Genomic DNA, 13,030 nt, shown 5'->3' with positions numbered 1-13,030 from the left:
TTTTAACGATAAACGACAATTTAACCCACATGCTCTCGCAATGCTTATGAGAGAGAGGCTTCAGATTCCCGTCTAAGGAAACATAACATTTCCCGGTAAATGCAAGCTGTTCATTCCGAGTGGATATCGAAAAAGAGGGTATTCTACAAAAGAGCGACATGAGTTGGTGATCGCGAGAATAAAATGCATTTTTTAAGGAGCGCTCTTAACGCGTTTCTAATTAAAGACATGCCGGGGTAATCCACATGGGACAAGTCCTTACGTCTGCAACAGAGAATAAAAAGTCTGGGAACCCATGCCGGATGAGACAAACTCCATCAAGAGACGCAGCGGAGAAAAAGTTCCTCACGGACTTCCATTATTTTCCACCCACTTTTAAGTTGGTACAATCAACAGATGACTGAGTTTCATCCATTATACACATATAAAAACCTGCTCCTCCGTCTGCCATGCTGCACTAGCTCTTGGAAGTAACATACCTGGGGAACGGCGACGCCAACAGAATCTGTTTAGTTTGAACCGCATTAACTTTTATAATCCTCGAACACGCAGGGAAGCCAGCTAAACAAGCGTGACAGATTCGCAACGTGAAAAACACAGGTAATGTATTGTATTTTTTGAATATTGAACATTTCGGAAAAGATGTTGAATGCCACCGCGGAGCGGCATAGTCTGTGCCTGTGACGCGCATGTAGTTTGTATCCAGTTTTATAATCTACAGAGAAGGGGAAATGCACAACATTGACCGTGTAGTATGTCTAACGTTGGTTGGTGTTATATTTAAGATATTTTGGGTAGTTGTAGCTGTGTTAACTCCTATTGGCATTTAACCTCATGGCACTTCAATACGTATCAGGTAAATACAACCAATCAGCCATGTCGTGGACAGAAATAACCCTTAACCCTGTTAAAAATAATTCACACACAAGGGTAAATATGCGTGTCCTCTGTCAACCTCTCTATCGATCCTGGCATGTCAAGTTATGTTTTGAATTGAATCGTTAAATCACGCCTTTCTAGGAAGAATGAAAAGTTGGATCGATTCCAAGAAACCCCCCTTGCCTTAAATCAATGTTGTGTTATCAGGGCTATAAGAGAAGACGCGGGACAGAGGGTCTCGCCTTGCTCACTTCTCAGTAGCGATGAGCGCCCTGCGCACACCTGTCTTGATTGGACTCCTACTGTTGATTTTCACCGCCGGATACTGCAAGCAGAGCGCTGTTCCCACGGGCGTCCGGGACGGCCGGAGCCTCCTGGAGCTCATCATGGACAAAGTACGAGTAGCTCGGGCGCATCATATGGAGGACAGCGAGAGCAGTGTGCAGCATGCATCCAAAAAACAAGAATATTCCATCGAGACAAAGGAAGTGAATGAAGTCAACAAGTCACAGCACAATGAACACATTTTAGGTAAGTTTGTTCATTTCTCATTAGGTCCATCGGATAGTGTTTTACCTTGTTTGGATTAAGTCTTTTTGGGGGGAAATTAAGGCTGGGATCATATGATAACCTGCTTTGAGTGTATTACACCGATCGTGACAATTTAAACTGGAAGTAACTGGTGAAGCTTACAACCTGAGTGAGCATCATGTAATTAATTAGGTGGTCATGTGTTACCTATGATCTGCTGCCAAAATAATGTAATCAGGAAATACACATACACCTTTGACAGTGCCTTTCTCTCTTTTGCTCCCCATCCCTCTCTCTCCATCTATTTCTTCCTTTCTTTCTTACCCCTTCCCTTGGCAGAAGTTTTTCCAAGAGATCTTAGACAGAAGGATAAACTTTTGAAACACTTAACAGGTAAGCCCAGTGGTACATAGTTCTGAATATCCTAAAACCTATTGTTCAACTACATACGTGTGACAAGTTGTGTGCTAGATCTCGGGAAATTGAGCATACTTATGGGAGAGATTTCACAGTTGACATTTATCTCTGTATTTTCTAGGGCCTCTCTACTTCAGCCCAAAGTGTAACAAACTCTTTTATAGATTATATCATAATACCAGAGACTGCACAATACCTGCCTGTGAGTGAAACCCCCCTTCTCAACTTCAACAATTTACAAAATTAACATCTGTGTTTTTAAAACATTACAAATGGGTGTTGAAAGTAAACCTATTTTTAAATGTTCTGATGTAGCATTAGTAATATCTAACTCTTTTGTACGACACTGCTTTTGTCCTAGTGTGGTAATTTATGCCTGTCTTAGGCCTAGGTTTTTTTTTTATGGTACCGTTACTTTGCCAACGTAAACAGTAGGATGGGAATGTGATTTTTCAGATTTTTTCTTTGATATACTTAATGTGTATTTCTCAAGGAGTAAAATTGCGCTTGTTTCATTTTTAGATTATAAAAGATGTGCACGCCTACTTATCAGGTTAGCAGGGAGTCCACAATGTACTGAGGGATAGATGCAACAGGTGGGTCAACATTTCTAATTCATTTCTATTACATTCTACTGTCCCAAAGATTACATAAATACATACACATATGCATACAAGAATATTCAACAGGACCATTGGATATGCATCACTGACAATATAAATCAATAAGCATAATTCAATACATATTTTTTTTTAGATCTGGTGACATTCTCTGGACACAACAGCGTAGTTTGAACAGTGTTTCCTGAAAAAAACATTTAAATTGAATTTAAATTGAGTTAGCTGCTTTGTATGTAGCTTAAAACCACTTAACCACTCAGACTAATCTTCGCTTGAACCAATCAATCATATAAAATCAGTGTTGAATCTGTTAAACTCAACTGTAATTTATATTCAGCATAACAGTCAAGGGGCATGGCTAGTCATTGCCAATCCAAACATCTGGGACCTTGAGTGTCCAGAGATAAACTAAATCTGATTGTTGTATGATAAATTATGAAAACTTCATGTTACAGGAAAATTAGTATACAGTGTACTGAGAAATTCAAGTCTCCATGCCAAATCCAGACATGGCCTGCTGAGCATTTCACAAAGTCTATAGTTATGGTCAATGGACTGGTGCTTAATGACAGCCAGTTGGCACTTAGTGAAACATTATACCTCTCGGGTCCCCATACTCATCTCCTGTTGTCAGTGGATAGGACAATTAGCTTTGTGACTGTGCAGCCATACCATTGTGCTTTTCCAGAGCTGAAATGGCATAATCACGAGGTTTAGAGTAGACAACGTTGCTTCCCTGTCTTGTAAAAAAGTAATTATAGTCATACGGTAATTCTCTGAGTATAATTCTTCACGCTCAAGCCTAGTAATTTCACTTCTGGAATTTAGAAACAAAATGCTTAGCAGGTTGTCATAATCTTTCTGCTGGGCATTAAATGTTGATTTATTGCAATCATAAAATGTAAGGAGTATGTTAAGAGGTATTAAGGAGGTGAAATATGTGTGCAAAAGCAGATCATGTTTTTACAGAGTGAATGTGGGGCAAAAGTATGCTGTGTGTCTGTATGTGTTTGTTATTGTATATCATACTACACTAATCATTATGTATCTGTAAGGAATTATTAATAGCTCAGATGTTTTTATGGTACTTGGACAGAGGAGGAATTTCCCTGCGAGGTTCACTAAATGTCAAATTGTTTTTTTTCCCTCTCCAGATTTCAGCAGAAGAGAAGAAATAAAAGAAGAACCAAGAAAAAAAAAGTGCCTTGGACAAAAACAGGGAAATCAGACGAACTCGACAGAATCGTTTTTGTCTTTGTGAAGAAGTTTTTTCTTTTTTTTTTTTTGCAACAAAGTGGATTAATGTCAATAGACTTTCTCAATACGGTGGGTTGTCAATGTTGTCCACTGACAAGTCGTGATATCACCAGTGATCTCTCTGTTAATGCAAAAAGGTGCAAATGAAGATAAACAGATGGGGAAAGAAAGACGAGAAGAGTTAAATTGTATGTCCTGCTGCCAAAAAAGACAAGTTATATGGATTGTACTAAGAACAGTATGCTCTATCGACTTGCCTTCTTACAGCTCTTTCTCCATGTATCATGTATGCTCAGCGCTGACGGCTATTCCTTTGCTAAAGAAGGCTTCTCCATCCATATTCCCAACGACTTCAGTCACATTCCTCAAAGCCAGAAGTAAATCCTATGATTGAATTATGAATTGCACGATTATCTCTTGCCTTTTCTTGGACTTTGCAAGACATTTTAAACAGAGTTGAGTTAGTGGAGTTGAGTAGCTGGTTGCAGTTTATATTGAGAGAAAAAAATCAGCGTTGTCCTGAATATGAATGTTATATAATATATATATTTATATATTCAAGCTATTGTTTGTTGTTTCTGCACATTAAATATATGAAATCCCTGCTAGAGTGCAATATGTAAATATTGTAAATACAAAGACTATATATAAAGTATTTGAATACAGTAAACAAATACTATATATATATATATATATATTTACAAATACATAGTATAGTATAAGATCTTTAAATAAACATGTTTTGTTATATTGGATGGTTGCTGAAGTATGAGTGCTTAAGTTAAGTGTATTTAAATAAATAGAGAGGTTACAAAGACAGCCACTCTATTCCATCTTGATAAACTAAAGAAAAACAATATGTGTACTTTGTGTGGCTTTCAGGGGCACCATGTGTATGTTTGGCTCTTGAATTACATAGTGTGGGAAATTATGACACAATTTGGTGAGCACGTACCACTCATAAATATTGTGTATTTTGGCAACCAGTGTTCAAGGGCACTTAAGAATGCAGTATGAAAGCTGAGCACAGTTTGGGTCACATTTTTCACTGAATGATCAGAAAGCCACCATGCGTTGCATGAGTTGTTCTCTGCTGAGCTTATCCATCTCAATCATGACCTTTTCACAGGGGAGATAAAGCTGTTCACTGTCTGTGAAGAGTTACTGATTATCTCTTCTCTGAAGTTTCCACAAAGTGATTACTATAGACATGTTGAAGCACAAGATAGGGATCTTAACTGATGTGGTTTTGATGTGGAGTTGACACCTTGCGGATCATAAATGATTTAAAGATCAGATGTGTGTGATTTAAAACAGGCCTTATTTTTGAACTGCATCACACCGGAGGCAATTGAGGATGTTTTTGACCAATGCCATCCTCAAAACTACTCAATGGTGATAAATCGAGGACGAGAAAAGGGCAATTGTGTACTCTGATGCTAAACTGCAATCAGTCTGGACTCTCTGGATCCGAGGGAAATAAGTGTTCTGGAAAGACACAAACAAAGCCCAGCTCCGGCCACTGCCAAAGGAAAATGTGCTGCCTGCCCAGTGTTACACGTTCTCTGGTTTCCTCATGAGGAGTGCGACACAGGGAAGCCTATTATGAGCCGGCGTGGAGCCCCTAGCCCCCAGCACCTTCAGAGCCGTTCGTGTGCTATGCGTCCAGGCATGCCACAATAACACTCCCTCCCTCACACAAGTTTATAGCAATTCCTCATTCAGGAGTCAGCCACAAAAGTAAAGCCTCAAAACAAACATGCAATTATCCCCCGCTAGACGTTAAAAAAGAAAGGGGAAAGCAAAAAAAACAAAAAACAAAAAGAAAGAAAAACCCCTGGTTACAATACATTAGAGTCTGGATCAGCCAAAGGTGTCAGATCAAAAGCTTTTGTGTGTGTTTGCGTGTGAAGGCTGTAGATGAAAGGAGTGATGGGAGAAGTGTGAGAGAAGGGATGATTGTGGGGATAGAGGAGAGAGGAAGAAATAGAAAGACAGAGAGAGAGAGAGTGAAAGAGAGCCAAAAGATCATTTTAATAGAGGCATGTGAAGCTTGAGCAGTCAACTAAGGGCAGACAGAGGCAGACATAGTATACACATACAGTACATACCTACCTACACATATACATACATACATGCATACATGCATACATGTACACACCCATACACACACGCATACACACATGCATACACGTATGCACACATGCATACACGCATGCATACATGGCTGGATGGATGGATGCATGTGAAGGAAGTGCAATCAACCAAATCACAGGTTGAGAGATAGTTCGATTACTATATGGATAATTAGATTGCTAAAAACATAGACAGATACATTAATAAATGCTTACAGACATGCATGCATACATACATACCATTGCATACCATTGCCAGATGACAGAGGTTGAGTTGTTTCCTTATACTACATCTCAGAATGAAGGCCCTATAATAACACAAGTGAAGTATTTTTTGTATGCTCACTAAAACAAAATGTGGGTAACCGGGATCTCAAATGTCCTCGGATTTTGCCCAAAAAGCCACTGACAAATGGGAATCAGTAAATCATTATCAGTGATGTTTAGTCTCGTGTCTCTCTCCCTTTGCTGTTATCCCCCCCCCAAAAAACATATGCACATACCAACAGGCGGTTCTAGTGCTCAGTGGTATAGCAGGAGTCTTTGGAGCTGTGTAGCAAAAGCTCTCCTACAGCACGACCTGGAAAGGATTTACCAGTGCAGACTCCCTGGTGGGGAACTCCCAGCTCAATGGTGTTTTGAGCCCTCAACTTCGACTGCCAGGCAGCGGCTGCCTGGAAGGTGGTTCCGCCCCCAAAACTCTTATCCAATCAATGTGCTTCCCAACTCCAAACCTCTGGTTCCGCCCCCAAACCTCTGGTCCAATCCAAACACTTTGAGCCCAAATTCAAACTTTCTGTATAGTGCTCTCATTCCAGCTCCAACTTCATTCCACCTCTCAGCAACGAGTGAAAGCTCCAACTTTACAAAGGTATGTAGCTAATATATTTCTATTTTAAACATGAAATGGCTAATTGTGTTTGCTTTAGGGCTGTACATGTAAGATGGGCCAGCTAATGTTATGTTTAGCATGCAATATGTTAACCATATTTAAAGATAGATCGTGCTAATCTTAGCTGTGGTAATGTCTTTTCAACCTGCTAGCTAGCTCAATCTGGTTAAAACATTAGGTAACAGTAAGCCTACAAAGTAAGATTTATTACTGTAGATTAATCACTGTATAAAATGGGCCGGCTAATGTTATCTATACCATGCAATATGTTAACATAAAGATAGATTATGCTAATCTTAGCTGTGGTAATGTCATTTCAACCTGCTAGCTAGCTAAATCTAATTTTAGCTGTGGTAATGTTATTTCAACCTGCTAGCTAGCTAAATCTGGTTAAAACATTAGGTAACAGTAAGCCTATAAAGTAAGATTAATTACTGTAGATATGTATTTAAGTGATTAATTACTGTAGATATGTATTTTAGTGATTGTTAATGGTTAGTGGTTATCTTTCAAATGACGTTGAGCTGCTTTGGAATAAGGGTAACTCTCAGGCAGCCAATTGGTTTTAGATACCTGTGAGGCACTTGATGTTGAGACTGGTTGACTACCAGGCTGCTTACTAACACTGGGTAACTCTCAGGCAGCCAATTGGCTTTGGGTGCCTGTGAGGCACTCGATGTTGATACTGGTTGACTTCCAGGCTGCTTTGGAATAAGGGTAACTGTCAGGCAGCCAATTGGTTTTAGATACCTTTGAGGCACTTGTTGAGACTGGTTGACTTCCAGGCTGCTTACTAACACTGGGTAACTCTCAGGCAGCCAATTGGCTTTGGGTGCCTGTGAGGCACTCGATGTTGATACTGGTTGACTTCCAGGCTGCTTTGGAATAAGGGTAACTCTCAGGCAGCCATTGATTTTAAAGAAGTGGCCATGCTGCCTGCTCTAAACCCCACTATGGCCACAGGGAGAGCCACGGAGTTCAAGTAATTTGCAATATTCCACATCCTATATCTGGGCTCTGACAGGTATAATAGACATTATTTATCCTGAATTTATGTTTTTATCTTTTCCTACAGACAACAGCTCCAGCACCTCGCCAACCAGGTGTGCTCAAATGAGGATTTTGGACTCCTTACACTCACCTTGGGACCAGGAATGGTAGAGGTGGTAGTTGACGTTTTTAAAAAGTGTGTTGACACACACATCGCAAACATTAACAATAAAAATAAAAAAATCTGTTGTTTGTTGTTGTTAATTAATAAAATAACTAGATGTTCTACATCACTGTGTATGTGTATTGAATTGGAAGTGTATTGAACTTGGCATCTTGATTTAACTAGTCTGATCATTTAGCTAGCTGGGCCTGAAATGAAATAAATAAATTTCAACACTTATTTCTACAGCTTCACATAAGGGTTTATTCCAGTAGAGTGTCACAAGTTAATGAAACCCCAACTTACAATAATTATTTAAAAAAAATGTATCATCAGAGGAAACACATGATGAATTGGAAGTGTATTGAACTTGGCATCTTGATTTAACTAGTCTGATCATTTAGCTAGCTGGGCCTGAAATGAAATAAATAAATTTCAACACTTATTTCTACAGCTTCACATAAGGGTTTATTCCAGTAGAGTGTCACAAGTTAATGAAACCCCAACTTACATTAATTATTTAAAAAAAATGTATCATCAGAGGACACACATGATGGAGGAGAGACATGACTGATGGGGTGTGACGTATTCTTTATTGAAAGGCCAAGTACAACACTCATACACACAGTAACCAAGTTGATACAGAATAATGTGAAAATGGTAAAAATCTAATTTCCTCAAAAAAATCCTCAGGAATATTCCCTTCAAGAATATCAAAGGATTGCTTGATTCTAGGGTCCCTTTCCTTCTTTAAGCCATCTTCGATTGACTTCAGCCAATTCTTCTCCATTGCCTGAAACGGGGAAAAAGTATGAAAACATAAGCCTATGACTCCCTGAGACACACATCCTAAACTATTTTATCTTGTGATGACCTGAACTGTAGGCTACATGGCCAGTGTTAAGCAGTCTAAAGCATAACGTTAATCCACCATGCCTAGATTCCTCTCCACTGGCTGTCACAAAGTCACCTGTATGAAGTCTATTAAAAAGCCTATTACAACAACTGGTGGCTGCCTCAGAGTTATCCTTATTCCAAAGCAGCCTGGAAGTCAACCAGTCTCAACATCGAGTGCCTCACAGGCACCCAAAGCCAATTGGCTGCCTGAGAGTTACCCAGTGTTAGTAAGCAGCCTGGAAGTCAACCAGTCTCAACAAGTGCCTCAAAGGTATCTAAAACCAATTGGCTGCCTGACAGTTACCCTTATTCCAAAGCAGCCTGGAAGTCAACCAGTATCAACATCTTGTGCCTCACAGGCACCCAAAGCCAATTGGCTGCCTGAGAGTTACCCAGTGTTAGTAAGCAGCCTGGTAGTCAACCAGTCTCAACATCAAGTGCCTCACAGGTATCTAAAACCAATTGGCTGACTGAGAGTTACCCTTATTCCAAAGCAGCTCAACGTCATTTGAAAGATAACCACTAACCATTAACAATCACTAAAATACATATCTACAGTAATTAATCACTTAAATACATATCTACAGTAATTAATCTTACTTTATAGGCTTACTGTTACCTAATGTTTTAACCAGATTTAGCTAGCTAGCAGGTTGAAATAACATTACCACAGCTAAAATTAGATTTAGCTAGCTAGCAGGTTGAAATGACATTACCACAGCTAAGATTAGCATAATCTATCTTTATGTTAACATATTGCATGGTAAAGATAACATTAGCCGGCCCATTTTATACAGTGATTAATCTACAGTAATACATTTTACTTTGTAGGCTTACTGTTACCTAATGTTTTAACCAGATTGAGCTAGCTAGCAGGTTGAAAAGACATTACCACAGCTAAGATTAGCACGATCTATCTTTAAATATGGTTAACATATTGCATGCTAAACATAACATTAGCTGGCCCATCTTACATGTACAGCCCTGAAGCAAACACAATTAGCCATTTCATGTTTAAAATAGAAATATATTAGCTACATACCTTTGTAAAGTTGGAGCTTTCACTCGTTGCTGAGAGGTAGAATGAAGTTGGAGCTGGAATGAGAGCACTATACAGAAAGTTTGAATTTGGGCTCAAAGTGTTTGGATTGGACCAGAGGTTTGGGGGCGGAACCAGAGGTTTGGAGGTGGGAAGCACATTGATTGGATAAGAGTTTTGGGGGCGGAACCACCTTCCAGGCAGCCGCTGCCTGGCAGTCGAAGTTGAGGGCTCAAAACACCATTGAGCGAACTCCCACAGCAGACTGATGCCAAAGCTGTGGTTGGGCAGGTCTGACTATCGATTTGGATCAAGGCCAACTTGACAAATACACTGTGATACAGTGAGGCAGGAGATGGCTCCTTTTGGGCTATGTTGATGTGGGCCACAAAAGGGTAATCGTGGTCCATCAGGAAGTGTTGTGTGCCGTTTAGTTCAAAGCAGAGCAGCCACTAAGGTCAAAAGAAGCAAGCAGATATTTTGTGTTGTCATCCTCTGTGATCATTTGATCGACCCCTCAAGGAGAACTAAGTGGAGAGAGCTCATCAGTAAGAGAGCAGGAGAGAAGGTGGATGCTTCTTATGCTGAAGGGACACAGAATAACCTCACTACAACCTGGCACCCTGTGCACTTGTCACAGACTGCAACTGTATTAAGAATCTCAATCTGGACTTTGTGGACCATCAGATTGCCCCCTGTCCCCTGTCCCCTCTGCCCAACCCTAACCCCCACCCCACCCCAATCCCCTGCCCCATGTACCCACCTCCCACCAGCTGGCCAGCTGCCCAACTCAACCAAAGTATTTCCTGCTGGCAGTATCTCCAATGAAACTAAAGGGAGGGTATTAGAACAGTCTGCCTTTACCTCTGCCTCAGCAATCTCCTCCAAATCAAAGCCTCTCCTCACGGTTGTGCAGCAGAAAGGTCAAAACTCTCAATCCAGCTCTGATCCATAAATCTGTTGTGTATGTGTGTGCACAACCCCGAGCAGAAATATATACCTTCAAGAGCGGGAGGAGAAAGTGATATAAACCAAAACTGACAGAGAAAAATGGTAGAAATCTGGGGGGTTTTAAACATCTGCAGATTTTGTTTTTCTTCTGAGGGAAACAAAGATAAATAATGAGAAAAAGAAAGAGAAAAAGTTAAACATAAAAAAAGACAAAAGTAAACCATCACTAAAAAAGAAAAAAACGAAATCACCTTCTCCTTGAAATGATTTTCCCACTTGATGTCCAAGCCCTAGGTTTCTCAACCTGGTTAGCAAGACATTGGAAAAATAAAGTTCCCAAAGTGACATGAAGCATTCAAGGAACTCCATAAGCTGATTACTGGAGTAGACTCGAGCAAGCACATGATCTGGGCAATGTTCAAAGCAGCAATGGTTAACATTCTGCCACCGAATGCCTTGCTGTTATCCTTACAGACCTTAACCACATGTGTGATATGGCTCAGGTGCAAAGGAAATGAGGACGCCGAACACGAGGCCGCATTTACGGTGGTGGATCTTCACGCATGTGACCACACTTGGAGGGCTTGCCATTCTCAGGCCACAATGTCCATCAATGTGTTCACAAACTTTATAGATAAAGTTTGCAAAGCTATATAAAACATAGTATGGAATATACGATACATAAGATATGAAATTATATGTAAAGATACATACATGGGTGGTAACTTGAGACCGATTTAGCTTTTTCTTTTCCCTAAAACATATTTAGTGGGCAGCCTTAACACACTATGGCCTTAATTGTATTGTACCTCTCTAGTCGGATATAATATAAACATCTGCTGAAAAAAATATCATTGTGTTACTCGATATTTTAAACTGTTAATTGTCTAGAATATGACACAGATACTCTTAAATTCAGGTCTTCACAAAGCATACTCCCTTTCTCATGATTCAGGGCTACCGGGTTATTAACGTCTTAAATCATTACAAGTTACAAAGTGCAGCACTTAAAATCTATTGGAGGTTAGAAGGTCAGTTTTATGTCAGTTACCATAGCTGACTGTTATATATCTTCAAGAAATTGGGCAATAAAACGGATCACAGACCATAATCTATATTTTACTTACATTCTGTGCTTCTGTGCCAGGGAATATCAATTGGTTTTAATGAGCGCAAAAAATTGTCACAACGCATTCAACTAACTCAGTTCAGCAAATGCCTTCAAAGCAGAGTGACATTCAGCAACCTTTTAAATCCTCCCCAAAAGAGGTTATTGTCTTCAACAGAGCAGCACATGATGTGGTCTGAGCAGCCACTGGTCCTGCAGGAGCCTTTGGAAATAGTTTAGAGCAAGCCAACAAAATGTTCAACAACGGATATCTCAATCCAGACCCATCCAAGCCAAAGCTAACCACTGCAACATAAGAAGAAACCCACTATCCTCATACTACTGAAATAAAATATATGTGAGAAATAGTGATATCTAACAATTATTTATTGAAAATTAAACCTGGGGCGCCTCACAGCATTCTAATGTTTGACGCAAAACTCTATCTGCATATTGTATTCAACTCCAAGCCTCTGACAAGCTTATTATACCTTCAAGTACTAATCCTGACGTTTGAGGGGGGAAAAAAGCCCAAAGTGTATGGTTGCCCAGGAGCGAGAACTATATCAGGACAGTGTGTAACTGTGATACAATTACCTACCTCCGTCACCGTTATACTTAGAGAGGAGAATGCACAATGGCATCTTAAAAAACTTGGTATCAAAACAAATATTGCTAGAGTTTAGAACTCCAAAGCAATAGGCTGTTCATATAACCAGTAGGAATCTGGTTTATCACATTCTCATACCCAGTATACAGACATGAAGAAACTTCGCTTGGGGCTGCAATTTTACCCTAAAGCCAAGACAATTTTAGTCAAACCAAGACAAAACCACACTTAAGTGTGACAGGATTACCTAAACGGCAGACAAATCCCCCCAGTGTTCTCCAATCCTGGGGGAATAAGGGTAAGCCCATTGTTAGTGTCATTCATAGAGAGATCTGTTCTCCTTCATGCACATTGTAAAAGGCAGGGGTTATTTCCCTTACTCATAATCATGTTCTGTAATAAAGCTCATCACTAGGTGTGAAACACAACTTACTCTCAACTTTGACCTGCTTGCAGAATTCAGTGTGTGTGAGGCATACAATTCAGTGCACAATTCAGTGTGTGTAGTGTCTCGTAAACACTACCTACCACCACTCTCGAT

General features: G+C 39.9%; 1 protein-coding gene across 1 annotated transcript; it reads left to right on the top strand.

The window, feature by feature from the left end:
* Positions 1-1,142: 1,142 nt before the first annotated feature.
* On the top strand, positions 1,143-4,031 carry alkal2b (ALK and LTK ligand 2b; the record flags this gene model as incomplete). Its single annotated transcript, XM_080849558.1, has 5 exons — positions 1,143-1,410; positions 1,750-1,803; positions 1,949-2,029; positions 2,350-2,423; positions 3,602-4,031. The coding sequence occupies 4 exons, from the start codon at positions 1,143-1,145 to the stop codon at positions 2,412-2,414; spliced, it is 468 nt and encodes a 155-aa protein (XP_080705684.1). The 3' UTR covers positions 2,415-2,423; positions 3,602-4,031.
* Between the last annotated feature and the right edge of the window lie 8,999 nt (positions 4,032-13,030).

This window comes from Sprattus sprattus (assembly GCF_963457725.1).
Source record: "Sprattus sprattus genome assembly, chromosome: 13".
NCBI lineage: Eukaryota > Metazoa > Chordata > Actinopteri > Clupeiformes > Clupeidae > Sprattus > Sprattus sprattus.
Note: the sequence above shows the minus strand (reverse complement) of the source record. Positions and strands in the feature narration are given on the sequence as shown.